We start from the raw sequence: 13,388 nt of genomic DNA on the forward strand, positions 1-13,388 counted from the left end.
AGCAGTGCAAAACTGGTGTTAAACAAGTCTGGAAATTCCACATTCATTTTACTTCCAAGTCGTATATGTTGAGTGTGCCATAAAAATATGCATAAAGTCTAAGCAGACTGTTTATAGGTCTCACAGAAATATTTTTCTGTCTCTTCAGTGACCTGTGTTGGCTCCATTTTGCAGTGCATGAGACATTATTTGTTTGCTCATCAGAACAACCAATACATAATTTTTAATTTTCTGTAACTGTTGTACTTAACTACTTCGAAAGACTCAATCCTTTGGATGAATGGAAAACTAGAAATCTTGACTGTAGAGTGCAGAATGCGTTGCACAAAGCACAATTACAAGGAAACACAAACATGAACAGTGAAAATGAACAGACCAAGGTTTCTAAAAACCCTTTTAGCTTTAGAAGACAGCAAAAATTGTTGGTAGTGGAGACAGGGAGGAAAGAAATTTCTTTTGTCTAAACTTTGTAAAAGATTATGCTGTCAAAAAGTTTTGGTGCCTAGTTCCCACCAAGAAATTCAAGGTCCATAGTTAGCTGCTCAGATGACCAATGCATACATGCTGTGGAACGATGGTCCAAATCTGAACCACACAGAACTGACTTTCTCACTTTCTTGGTTTCAGATAAAAATCTTCATGAGTTTAAGATTAGGATTTACTAGTAAAATCAGTAAGTTTGTTGATTTAGTGGTTTGATAGGACACTGCAGTATTGGGAAATTTGGAGGTATGTTCTGGTTTACTGAGAATAACAGAAATCCCAAGGTTTCATTTCTCAGAATGGCATATAAATTCATTGTTTAACTCAAGAAGGCACAATTCCTATTTCTATTTATTTTTGTTTGTTTCAACATAAAAATATCTTTACTAATAAGTTTAATTCCATCTAAGGAAACCAAATAATGTTAAGAGACATTCAAAGGTCTTTCCTACATTTGGTACTTCCTTATGAACTGTTTGCCATTACATACAATACTTCCTACTACATATTATCTGTGTTTCCCTCAGAGAGCAGCTGATGACTGAGAACCAAAGATCTAGCTGACTGACACTGAAGTTAGAAATGCTCTGTAACTCTAACGTTGCAATTTAGACATCTAAGATTAGTAGACATCTACAAAACAGACATTCTTCAGTATTTTGGTTTTCTCGGTTTTAATCAGTTGTTTTCTAACAGAACGATTGATGGATCACATATTCATTCCAAATAGCTGATTAAGATAGAAATGAAAGGAAATACTAAATTCCAAATGCAATTGTGAATGTAATCTTTGTGGTGAGTGCCTAGGCAGGAGAATAACTACAGAACCCTGTCAGTAAAGGGGGACAGGATGCTGTTCTTTGTGGAAGAGGCAGGTCAGTGACATTCTGGGTGATGGTGGCTGAATTCAGACAGGTGTAATGAATATGAGGGATAAGATTTTGGAAGTGTTTTCTGTATTTTCTGTTCTTTTGGACAATAGCATGTAGTCCTAAAGGGCTGTTGTTAGGGCAGCTGTGGTTAATAGGTTGCAAAATACAAGAGTTGTGGGCAGAAGTAGAGATACTACAGTTCAGATGGAGATCTGAAGTAATAGAATACTTTGATATATGCTTTCTTATTCAGACAGTGCTATAGATCCTTAAAAGATTTTTATATATTAATGGTATTTTGGAATGTGTTTCTTTGTGTTCAGAATGGTTTTAGCGAATTTAGCTGCAGTGATGCCTCTAGTATTCAAGGATGTCTTTGTCAATTCAATCTTCCATATTTTCCTCTGTATTGGCATTGGTCTGTGTACCTGTTTTCTTCTGTTGAGGTTACAGTGATGCTGACTAATAGGATTGTCAGCAAAGTAAACCATCTCACATAGATAGGAAATTTTCTTTACATTAATGATTATTCTGCTCAAATACATATTTAATTGAACAAACGATGTGCAACTTCAGTAAACTATTGTGTGTTATAACTTACTAAGGTATAGAAATAATTTATCCATATTCTCTTCATTTTATGGCACTTTTTATCCACATTGTTCTTTCAGGGGAGTATCTGACTGTTATTGCAATTATAGTTTTATTATTATTTGTTTTGTCTGCTTCCTGTTTCTGTGTTTTTTCACTGACTTGTTTTTCCTTTAATATCATTTTGAAAAAGTCAAAAGTATTCTTTGTGTGTTGCTTCATTACTGCATTTTGGCTACTTTTTCATTACTGCATGAAAAGTATAACTTGGAATGCTTTTGCAATAATGAATAATAACATAACTAGAAGACCATGTAAATTGAACCAAGTATAAAATCACAATACTTAATTTCTGTGCTGGCAGAGATTCTAACAGAAAAAGGATGTTATTTATGAGATTAATCAAGTTTTTTGTACACCTGAACCATAGGACCACTTCAATAGATTTTCCATATATATTTAGTTTATTAAGCAATAAAAATACAGTTACAGAAATAATAGTTATAATATCTGTAGTATATTGGAAAGTGTTTATTGTACATTGTGAAGGGCATATATGTCAGCGCATTGAGGGGATGAGATTAGTATGAGACAGGCTTCCCTTACTCCTTTCAACTTTTCCCCTTTCCCCTTTTTTTTCCTCTCCCCTTTCTACCTCTATACAATTAAATTACTGTTGCTCTAACATCAAAACATGAAAAGTTCTACGTAGTGCACACAGGATGCTTATTGCTCTCCATTTCCAAGGCAGAATATGACAGCTGAGGACCCTTGGTGTGTTGTGGGAGATATGTCCCTCTTAGGATTGCATAATTCTGGAATATCTGTTTTTCCTTTGTAAAATGGAGCAGAAGCAAGCTGAAGATCTACTTTTATTGTATGTGAGTAGGTCAATTCTAGCACCCATACACCTGGCTCTGCAGTCCTGCCCATGCATCGTGGGGGGCACCTCACAGAGCACAGGGAGCACAGCAGACAAAACCTGTGATCCGGACTGTCAAGTTTTCTTATCTATCCTCTTGCTTTGGTGTAAGAACAGATTACTTCACACATTTTATGGAACAGATTTCTCCAACATCTGTGCGTGCCAAATAAGCAAGGAGGGTGGCAGAAGCATCATCACGCTGCCTATCTCCATGCTTTGGGTACATTTCTTATGGAAGTGAATATTGAATAGGAGCTTCTTTGTATCATTTTGAGTTAGATCAATAATCTCAGGAAAACTGAGCAGGGAGATAAAGAGATTCCAATCTGTCAGATGCTGTCCGTGCTTCTGGTCTCCCACTCGCTGGCCCTCTGAGGTATCAACGTGTGCTCTGGTTCGTGTTTACACCTCATACTTTGTACCAATTCTGTGCCACTCCATTAGCTGTTGCCCTAAATGAAGGATGGAGAGCGGTTGCTTGGAATTAGTATTTTGGAGTGTTTCCTGTGCTAATGTAGTCTTGAGGTAGCCACTGGAAGCCACAAGGTTGTATGTGGTCTGAATAGTTACATCACAGAAATAAGAGTTATAAATGTGTCTATCTCTGCAGTTTGCTAAATGCTCTAGATGCCATTTCATGCAAGGGTTTTCTGCATATACCATATGTCATTTCTGTCATGATTGCTAGAGAATTGAAATACATAGACTGTACCTTCCCCCAGGTAATGCTAATACCAGAGAGCACTAACTTTCTTTTAATAGTTCTAAAATTATTTAGGAGGGTTTTTTTATAGAGATGCCTTTTAATGTTGCAGAGAAGAAAAAACCTTTTATTTTACTTGCTTTACTTTACAAAGCAACCAAAACTGTCAGTGCATGTACTGTGCTTGTTTCTCTCCGAATATGCATCTACAATCTTTCTGAAAGATGTGATTAAGCTTAAATTATGTTTCCAACCCCACTTTTAAATCACACTTTGCTGACCTGTTCTTTTTGTTACATGTTATTTCTAAATCTATTGTAAATGTGAAGAGAAATCCTTGCTCCTGGGGAATCAGTGGTAAAATTCCTGCTGACTTCCCTTAGGCAAGAATTTCCAATACAGGGTTTTGATATGATTTGGTAACAGATTTGCAGATTTAATTTATGCATTGCACTAAAATACTTTGTGTTAGATAAATATGTTGTTGGTGTAAAGCTGTGTTTAAAGTAATAGTTGTGTGTCTTTGTTTTTACTTTTGGTCTTTTAGTTTCCAGCGTGTTGTCCTTTTTGGTTTTGTTTTATTGCTTTTTCTTTAATTTTGCTTACCAGAGCCAAAGCCTTAGTAGAAGAACAACGCCTTTTGTTCCTAGGGTTCAGGTAAAGACTTCGTCTGCCTGACAGAGACTAAAGTTGTGGGTTTTTCTTTTGTTTGTTATGGAAAATGCATAGCAGGAAAACGTTACATTATAGTCCGTTTTCCCATATTTTGAGTGTGTTTCTTTAAATCATATTAACAGCTTTCATGTCATCTTGTGAGCAGCCTGTAAAATTCTGCATGGGGGTGAAAATATTAAGTTAAAATTTAAAGAGACAACTAGTTTTTGTTTGATTTCTGCCCAATATTGAACTCATACAGTTTTCAATGGCGACGATGGCTATGCATCCCACATATAAAATCTGTGTACTGTTTAAGCAATAAATAATTTTGTGCTTGAGGTCATTATATAAAGATGAATGTCTCTTTAAATCATTCATTACTTAACACATACATTTTGCATTTTCCAAATAATAGTAGCGCCTCAAGTAGAAGATGGGCAAAAAATTTGTACCTTGTTTAAAGAAACAAATTTCTTGTGTATGAAACTTGGTTCTTGCATTTTAAAGTACATCAAAATAATCAAAACCTTACTTGAATAAAAAATGAATTCTCTCATTGTGCTATTGAATTTATTTTGGTTTGATATTCTGTTTAGGTACAAGTTGTTTGCCTTTTTCATTAGGAAGCTCCTAAGGTACTATAGATTAATGCAAAAGTAGGTTTTTCTAATATATTACAATGCTTATCTTGCTTTGCTGCATGTTTTTTTGTAAATAGTATATTATCTGCTTTTCTTACAAAATATCTTTATTGAGTTGTTAATCTTTTGTGTGGGAGATGTATAAATGCTTCTCTGGTTTGATCAATTGCTCAAGGAAAGATGTAGAGGATGACCTAAGTGATCAGAATGAGATGACCAAATTTCATATTGAAATGGAAAAGCGATCATATATACATATATTTATAAAGGGATTGGAAATAAGAATGTAAATAAGATATCAAATATGACTCATATTTGGTAAAGTTCATCTTTTTCAGAAAAGTAATCCTTACAACTGCTTAAATATAAATTCAAAATAAAGAAATCTAAGGGGAAAAAAGAAATTAAAAAAGTAATGTCTTGATAGTATTGTTTAAGGTTAATATATTACTATATGCTATTGCCATAAACTCTCTTTGTATGAAAAATTAAAAATATCCTCTAGCATGATTAAGAAAGTTAGATTCTGCTCATGATAGTGAAATCAGAGGGGTACAATCACAAACTGTTAAGTAGTTCATAGAGGTAAATTTTGTATATGACATAAGTAGTCTTTCAATACTTATTTTCTTTTTAGATATGTGCTAAATAAATTAAGAAATGATATGACAGTTGATTGTTCAATTTAAAAAGGAAACATCTTGAAACCTGCATGTTCATGAAATACTGTAATGTAGAAATAACATGTAGTAGTGCCTTATTTTAATCGTATTATATAAAATAAATACACATAAAAATTGTCCGTTCTACTTAGACTAATATCCTTTAATGAAAAAAAAATTACCTTGTTCAAATGATTATGGTAGTCATTTGAGAAAATAGAAGAAATGTAATGTTTGATGGAGAATATCCAACAAGAACTGAAAGTGTATGAGGCTTACTATCTCACCTCTGGTTGGATTATTTTGATATTGTAGATAAGAATTGTCTTTAGCCCCAATTTTGCTTCTACACAATGCCCGTGGAGTCCTTGTGGACCTCTCTATTTTTTTTTTTTAAAGCTCAGTAACAGTCAGGGCTAAACATACGGTTTTTGACAAGAGTTCCTGAAAAACTCAAACTTATGACCTTGGCAATATCTTTACAACTAGATTAAAACAAAAAGTCATCCATTTGTCCACTTTTAGTAGGGATGGTAGGTAGCCTAGAAAGGATTAATGTAAGATATATTTATCATGCAGACTGCAGAGAAGAACAGGAATTCTCCAGTAGTCTTTAAACAAGCAGTCCAGCAGCAGTGCAGAATTCTGGTTACTTTTTGGCATGACAAATTCACTTACTCAGAGCTCTGAGCTGCTGTTTACAGTTGTCAGGAAGTATACATTTCATTGTGGGCTGTGGTATAGCTGTGTCTGTAGAATTGCTTACCAGAATGGGGATCTCCAAACTTTCTGTTTATACCTATTTGTTTCATCACTCTGAACAGGAGATGCACATCTTTATTCTTGCTTGTATCTTCTTTACTTGATAGTCTAAAACTGATCCTTTCTGGCAAAAGTTCCTCTCTCACACTTATCTCTGTCATTCCATTAGTTTTCGAGCTCTCGTGTCAATGGATGATTTCATAGAATCATCATTTTTTGGGGGGGAAGAAAAACACTCAAATCCTTTTTTTTCCCTGTCATACACCCTTCTCATCTTTTACTAATTTCACAGTACTTGGAAAAGTGAGTATTTATTTCCTGAACTTGTAAATTCAGTTTAGCATACCAGCAATTTTCGAACTTGCAAAGTGATGCTTTGTGACATCTTTGCAGGGAACAATCTGTTCTTACATTTGTGTTGTCTATGCAGTATCTCTTGTTTACTTGGTGGAGCCTCTTTTTGAGCCACAGTTGCCATGAGACCACTGTTTTTTTTCTAACTTCAAAAATTTCAGACATCCTTTTTGCTTTAATACAGAACAGCATACAAGTTTTTCCATTTGACAGCCTTTTCTTGTACTTTTTCCGTCATATCAGATGGCAGCTAAAGCAGATAACAATAATAGTTTGATTTAGCAACCCTCAGCAGTCAGAATTTGTTACAGGTATGCTTAACAACATCCAGAGCCTATCTCAGCTATGCTGTTTCCAATCTACATAAGCTTAAGTCCAGTAGAATGATTACTGTATGCATTTTTAAAAATAAACTGAGATTTTTTTTTTTTCAACAGCATGTCCTGCTGGTATATCTCATTTCAGAATAATGTGAGAAAGAATGTAGTATCTCAGTTTCAAAATATTATACTAACAAACAACTATGTAGGTTACATGTAAAATTATAATGAGCAACAGAATAAAAATATCTGGCCAAATCTCTCTCAAACTCAGTGATGTTTGAGCAGGCTGTGGTGGTAAAAATTAAGCTGCAGGGCAGACTGTCTAACAAACTGAATTTATGTCCTTAATTTATGTAGCTTATACTAGCTTCAAATAAGTCTGAGGTGCCTTAAGGAGGATCTTTGACTCGTACAGTTAAAGAGAGGAACTAAGTACCTCAATCGTGCATGAGTGATCAACCCAAATAAAAGGCAACTAACCCCATTAATGCTATTTGAAAGTTAGGCTACTCCAGAGGGTGAGTTGATTCTCCAGGAGGCATTTTCTGAGGCTACAGAGGACCAACCTTTCCTATTCTGTGATTCTGTGAAAAAGGAATACTATATATACTAGATAACTGCATCCTCACTTCTCAGAATGCAATGCCAGCAGTCAGCTTTTGTATACTGTTGCATGTGTAGTAAGCTCATTCCAGAGACACGACATCTGCTGTTTAAATACTGTTTAGACTGGAGAGATTGAACCTGTCTCTCAGAAGAGTACCTTTATCATCAAGCTATTCCACATCCCTTTCTTCTCTGGAGTGTGAAGTCTCATCTGAAGCTGAGATACTGTTTGGTTAGGAATATAAGTTTGTGGTGTTATCAAAACAAGCTTAATTTTAGCATAGCGGGTTCCAGATCTGCTACCCATAATGAGTATTGCTCTTGTATTAGACCACTATGAGTTAAAAAATAGAAAGAATCATATAAAGCTGAGACCAGACCCTCAGCTCCATTTCCCCCAATCATCTGACTGGAAAAGTTATTTCCTGCCTTCTGTGTGGCAGTTATTACCTGGAAGCCTGTCTCAAGGAGTGCAGCAGATGCACTGCTCTGTGAATAACAGACCATCTCACAATTTCAGCATGCGTTGAATTTAGATGCCTGTTTGTCTGAATGTAGGTTACAGCAGAAGCTTTAGTGAAGCATTAAGTGCATGTCTGGCTGGCAAAGGAGCCTAGGGGAGGAAAGTATATGAGCATGTGAGTAGCAAATAAGTTTCTCACTGCTAAGTGGGAAGATCTTCAGAAAGCATTCAGGTTGGATCACTTTCGAAGTGAATTTTAGCTGCCTACATCCTAAATAATCTAGATAGACGATGTCCTATTCAAGAAGAATTTTTACAGGTGTTAGCCTCCAGATTAGCATTAGCCAGCACAATTTTTTCTGTGGCACATTTTATGTATTGTAAATTTAGCTTTCCCTTTCCTTAGTTTAGATAAGATTGCTTTGCTTCAGTTTCTTAGATCTTCTAAGCTTCTAAAAGTATGTATGTAAAAAATTGCTGAATTGAGGTTATGTAGATTCTGTGCTGTTGGTCAGCTACTTAAGTCTTTCACTGCTGACCATCACACCTGTACATTTTTGTGGGACTTTTACTCTGTGTTCTTTACTTTTTGGTGTCAGGCATTTTTTCTACAACTTAACAAAGCTATAAAACAAACAAACAAAAATATTCTTCATCAACTTTTCTGTTATATGTGTGCTATCCTGTGTTTATTTCACAACGTGAAACATTTATAGTGTACTGTGAGATGTGTTAGGATTGTCCTGTATTTATAGATTAGGAATTGAGAAAATACGATCAGAGTCTGAAACAACCAGGTTCTGTCCAAACATTAGAAGCACCTCAAACTTCAATTCCAATGCTTTACTTAGCACACAAATCAGGGTCCAGGATTTCATACCAGGCTTCTAGACACCAAAGAACATGCAATTTTAAATGCTTTTCAAAATATCTTAAAGGGATGCACCCTTTGATACACAAGAGTTCTGGGAAAGTGGAAGGGATGGAATCCAGTCCTCTTGGACTGCACATGGCTGTCATAAATGACTGTCCTTTCTCTATGAGTAGAAAGAAGAAGTTCTTGTAGGATAATACCATACCATCCAAATACTGTCATAATGTTTTTGCACAGGAGAGTCAGAATTAGATCAGTCATATTCTTAAACTCATCTATCATATTCAGTATGCTAATCTAACTCCTTACTTCTCATTTTCCTTTCCAATTTCCTGCCTTGACTTCTTGTCAGATTTTCCTTCATCCCAGTCTCTCTTTCAACATATTTTGTGCCAGTTACAGCATGGCTGGTTCTTTTGTCACCTCATGCCATTTCTCTCTTTCAGTCTATTTTTGCCCCTCTGTTCTTCTCTGGTCCCTGACATTAGTGGCTCCATTCTTCCTGTGTTTCACCAAGAAGTATTCTGTATATTTTACTTTCTCAGTAATTATAAAGCAGTTTTTGATTTGTCCCTTCTTCTAACCCTGTGAGAATGCAATCTCATCCTCCCCTCTATGCGGTTCTTTGACCATTCTCTTGCAGTATCTTCCTTTCTTCTCCTTGCACCCTAGTCAAATGACCGTTTGAGTACAAGTGCCTGTAATGTGTATTGGAGTCTAGAAGTGTGAATAGAGGAGAGAAAGCCTCTGGTCAAAATTCTGACTCCTGACCTTTCCTGTAACAAGCCAAATTAAAGGGAAATTCAGGGAAAATTTGTCCATTATGTACAAGTGTTTCCCATTTTTTTCTTCTGAACATGAAGCGAAAAGTAGAAGGTATAAGTCAATGCAAATTTTGAGCTCTTGTTCCAAAATACAATTTTGAGAGCATCTCAGAAAAATGGTGTGAGTTGATTTCAGTTTCTGCTTAGAGTAATTCTCTAAATATTTTGACTGAAGTTTTCATGCAAAAATTCAGTCAGAAACAAATATAGTGAAGAAATATTTAGCTTGAATATGAACACACAATTCTGGTTGTATTTTTGGCACCTATGTCTAGATTATTTCACATCCCTCAGTCACAGTTTGTGATAGTCTCTGTATCACAAATATATTGCATTCTACTTAAGCAAGCATAATTTTTCCCAAAAAAGCAAATGAAGATTATCTTCACTGCTGTTCCCCTTGGGATGTGGGACTAGCCAAGTCTGTCTTTTGCCTGAGGACTCCCAAGAAAGCCTGCGGGTGGATACATTTAGTGTCAGAGAACATTTAAGTTGACTTGCACTTCAGAGGTCATTAAAGCTTTGCTTTGGATTTATACTGTGTGTACAAAGCTTTCTGCTTTTGATCTATAGTTGGTTGGAGACACCTAGATGTCCAGATAATTCACAGTTTAGAAAAAATACTGTCAAAGCCCCTTGCTTTGCAAGAATGTAGGAACAGTGTTTAAAAGTCTCTTAAATCTGACATGTTAAGGATAATTTCTCACAAGGCTTTTTGCTCTAGTATCCACAGAGCACTTTAACTGTTGGTACCAGAAACCTATAAAATCTATAGTAGGGCCAATGACATGATAATAGATGACAGGTGTCCCCCTCTTTTTTAATATCCATACAAACACTTTTGGTTGATGACTACAGGAATTACAAGATCTGAAGGAGTGGGGAGGGAAGACGTACACTCCTACCAATGATTGAGTTGGCGTGTATTAACGTAATCTCACTTAGTGAAGTATTAGGAATGGCAGAAAGCTAAATCAGCCCCTTCTTTGTGGGTTAGAAGTCTTGAGAATTATATCAAGACCTTTCTTTAAGAGACTGAAATGCTGAAGATGAGGAGCTATGACAGCAGATGGAATTCCTGTCTCTGAGTGCACCTTCCCCTGGTTATGTCTATCTTAGCTAGGGTATATTCTTTCCCTGAAGGTGTATTGCTTGGTTAGGTGTGCAGTTGGGCATTATCTTCTTTGATTCCCTTAAGTTCAGGCAGGGTCTGTGTTTTCCTTAAACGTCCTAGTTTATCCCCTGTCTCAGGCAAAGTCCGCATGAAGAGAGCCTCCTCTGTAAGGTGTAGTTAATGACTGCAGTGCTACCACTATGTCATGGCTTCCTGGCTATTTGGAAGGCTTTCTTTTGTTCTAACTGCACCATTTCCCCCTTCTGCAGTGACTGCTCTAAAGTACGTATATTCTTTCCTTGACAGATGTATTTGCAGCCATAGAATTCAAACTAAGATAGATAAATAGCAGCTTCTAATGACTGTAGTGAAAAAGAATAGCAGATCAAGCCTAAGACTGGTTAATAATAATTTCTACAGATGATTAATAGTAGTTTTTACCATGTTGCTTAGTTGGACTATTAAGAGGGTTGGACTCCCTCTCTTACGATTTCTGGAGGGCTTATATGATGTCAGCATAAATCTATACATCTTGAAAAGCATTTCGTGATATGAAATATTTATGGTCGTATCCCATAGTCTTTTTAGCACAACAATATGTGAAAAATTAATTCATTCATTGTGCATAAACTCCTCAGAAATATATATATATGCATATTATACATTAGTAACGCGAGTAATACAGTACAAGAGAGAATAATCCTAACCAGAGCACCATGTGAAAAACAATTAGTGTGAAATAATGCACTTATTGTACAGGGTTTTAAAAAAAAGAGTAGCTCCAGGTACATACTGAAGCTCTTACAGTATTAGCTTATTTTTACTCTTTGTTATGAATACAAAGTAGAACATAATATTTTTCTGTTAAAGTAACCAACATAAATAGAAGCTTAGGAGCAAATTTATTTATAAGGACTAATATACTACTTCACTGTAGAAATGAGTTCACTAATTAATATTTTCTCCTTACAGATAAAACTGTGGTATGACAAGGTTGGTCATCAGCTAATAGTGACAATACTGGGAGCAAAGGATCTTCCTTCAAGGGAAGATGGGAGGCCAAGGAATCCTTATGTTAAAATTTACTTTCTTCCAGACAGAAGGTAGGGTGAAAACAAAGACAAGGAACATTTGAATGAGTTAGTCTGATACTCAGGTGGCATGCACAGCTGAGTTTATTGGCCATACATGGGAAAAACGTACAGTTTGGAGTTCCTGTGTTGAACATGCTATGTTACAGCAAGCTATCTTTGAACACTATGCACAAACTTGCTTTCCCTGGCTATATTGTAAAATACTGAGTAGAAGAGGAAAGGTAAACGTATGTCTTTGAATGAGGATCTGTTATTTGCAGAGAATGTTGTTAGTGTTTTATAATGCCCTTATTTCCTATGAGTGCTATTTCTGTTTAGTGCAAAGAAAATGCAAAGTTCACAGATTTCTGGACTGATGGGTCCGGCAGTTTGGTTTGTCTCACCTTTATACAACAAAGCAGAAACAGATTTGGCGTCTGAAACCCACAGGTTTCTTATCACAGTATAAGTGATAAGTGATAGGACTGAAGGGGACTCAATTGAGATTGCCCATGTGCACCTTGGAAACTTCCCCTAAAGCAAGGGTAAACAAATCTTAAGTATAATAGAAATAATTTTAATAATTTTTTTTAACAGTGTGTCTAAAAATATTATTTCTCAGTTAATATTTTGATCCAGATTCTAAGTAACAGTTCAAAATTACAATGATTATATGAAAGTTGCAAGTATTAAAAAACAGACTGTGTCTGCATTACTTATTAAAAAATCCTCATAAATTAGTATGGCAGCTGCATTATGCAGCAATCAGCAGGTTTAAAATTAGGCATTGTTATGAGAACTTTTGTCAGTATTCTCAGTAGAAGGAATATGGGTGTTTTCCAGCAAAATTTGTTTCCATCAGAAAATATTAATTATTTCAAGTAGAAATATTCTGCAAAAGACTGCTTTCAACAACACCCTGGACCAGAGCCAGGACTGCCGTGGTGGCCTGCATGGAGACCTCACCTTGTAGCGGAGGTCCACCTTCAGTGTGGGTGGTTCCTTGCAGTCATCAAAAGATTTTGGGAGCTGTTTTGCGAACACTGTTCCTTCTAGTGTTGCTGTAAAAGAATATGTAACTCGTTTTCAGGGCTTCTGGTTTCCCAGCTGTGGAGCTGGGGTCTTTAGTCAGGAAACCCTGCAGAGAAGGCCATGCACTGCCGCAAGCTCCCTGACCATTCCTTCGTGTGGGCCAGCTGCTCCTTCCTGCTCTGCAGTTGGAGTCAGCTGCTGTAGGACTGGAAGCTTGAGTGAACCAGCTGCCTCATTTTTCTGAAATGCAGATTTTTGCTGTACCTGATGTTGTCAGCATATATGTTCTGCTATCAGACTGTGCCTTGTGAAAATCCCATTTACAGAAGTACATTTTGCTTTATAGAATACTGTTTTGAAAAAAGCCACCAAAACCCAACAAAAATATTAAAACATTTCTGGTTTTCAGCGAACTTCTTAAAATTTGAA

At 36.1% G+C, this 13,388-nt stretch overlaps 1 protein-coding gene across 38 annotated transcripts in view; it reads left to right on the forward strand.

The window, feature by feature from the left end:
• Positions 1–13,388, forward strand: part of RIMS2 (regulating synaptic membrane exocytosis 2) — a 458,893-nt gene that overhangs the window by 251,758 nt on the left and 193,747 nt on the right. For 26 of the 38 annotated variants that reach the window (XM_039387621.1, XM_039387643.1, XM_027717656.2 and 23 more), the window contains one exon: positions 11,827–11,957. In XM_039387621.1, the coding sequence (XP_039243555.1) occupies positions 11,827–11,957 (131 nt within the window). Of the gene's footprint in view, positions 1–4,183; positions 4,232–11,826; positions 11,958–13,388 lie in introns of all 38 variants that reach the window. The other 12 variants (XM_039387624.1, XM_039387618.1, XM_039387615.1 and 9 more) reach the window with 1 other exon arrangement.

The sequence above is a fragment of the Pipra filicauda genome, unplaced genomic scaffold (genome assembly GCF_003945595.2).
Source record: "Pipra filicauda isolate LSUMZ 115617 unplaced genomic scaffold, ASM394559v2 scaffold57_size4234018_pilon, whole genome shotgun sequence".
NCBI classification, from domain to species: domain Eukaryota; kingdom Metazoa; phylum Chordata; class Aves; order Passeriformes; family Pipridae; genus Pipra; species Pipra filicauda.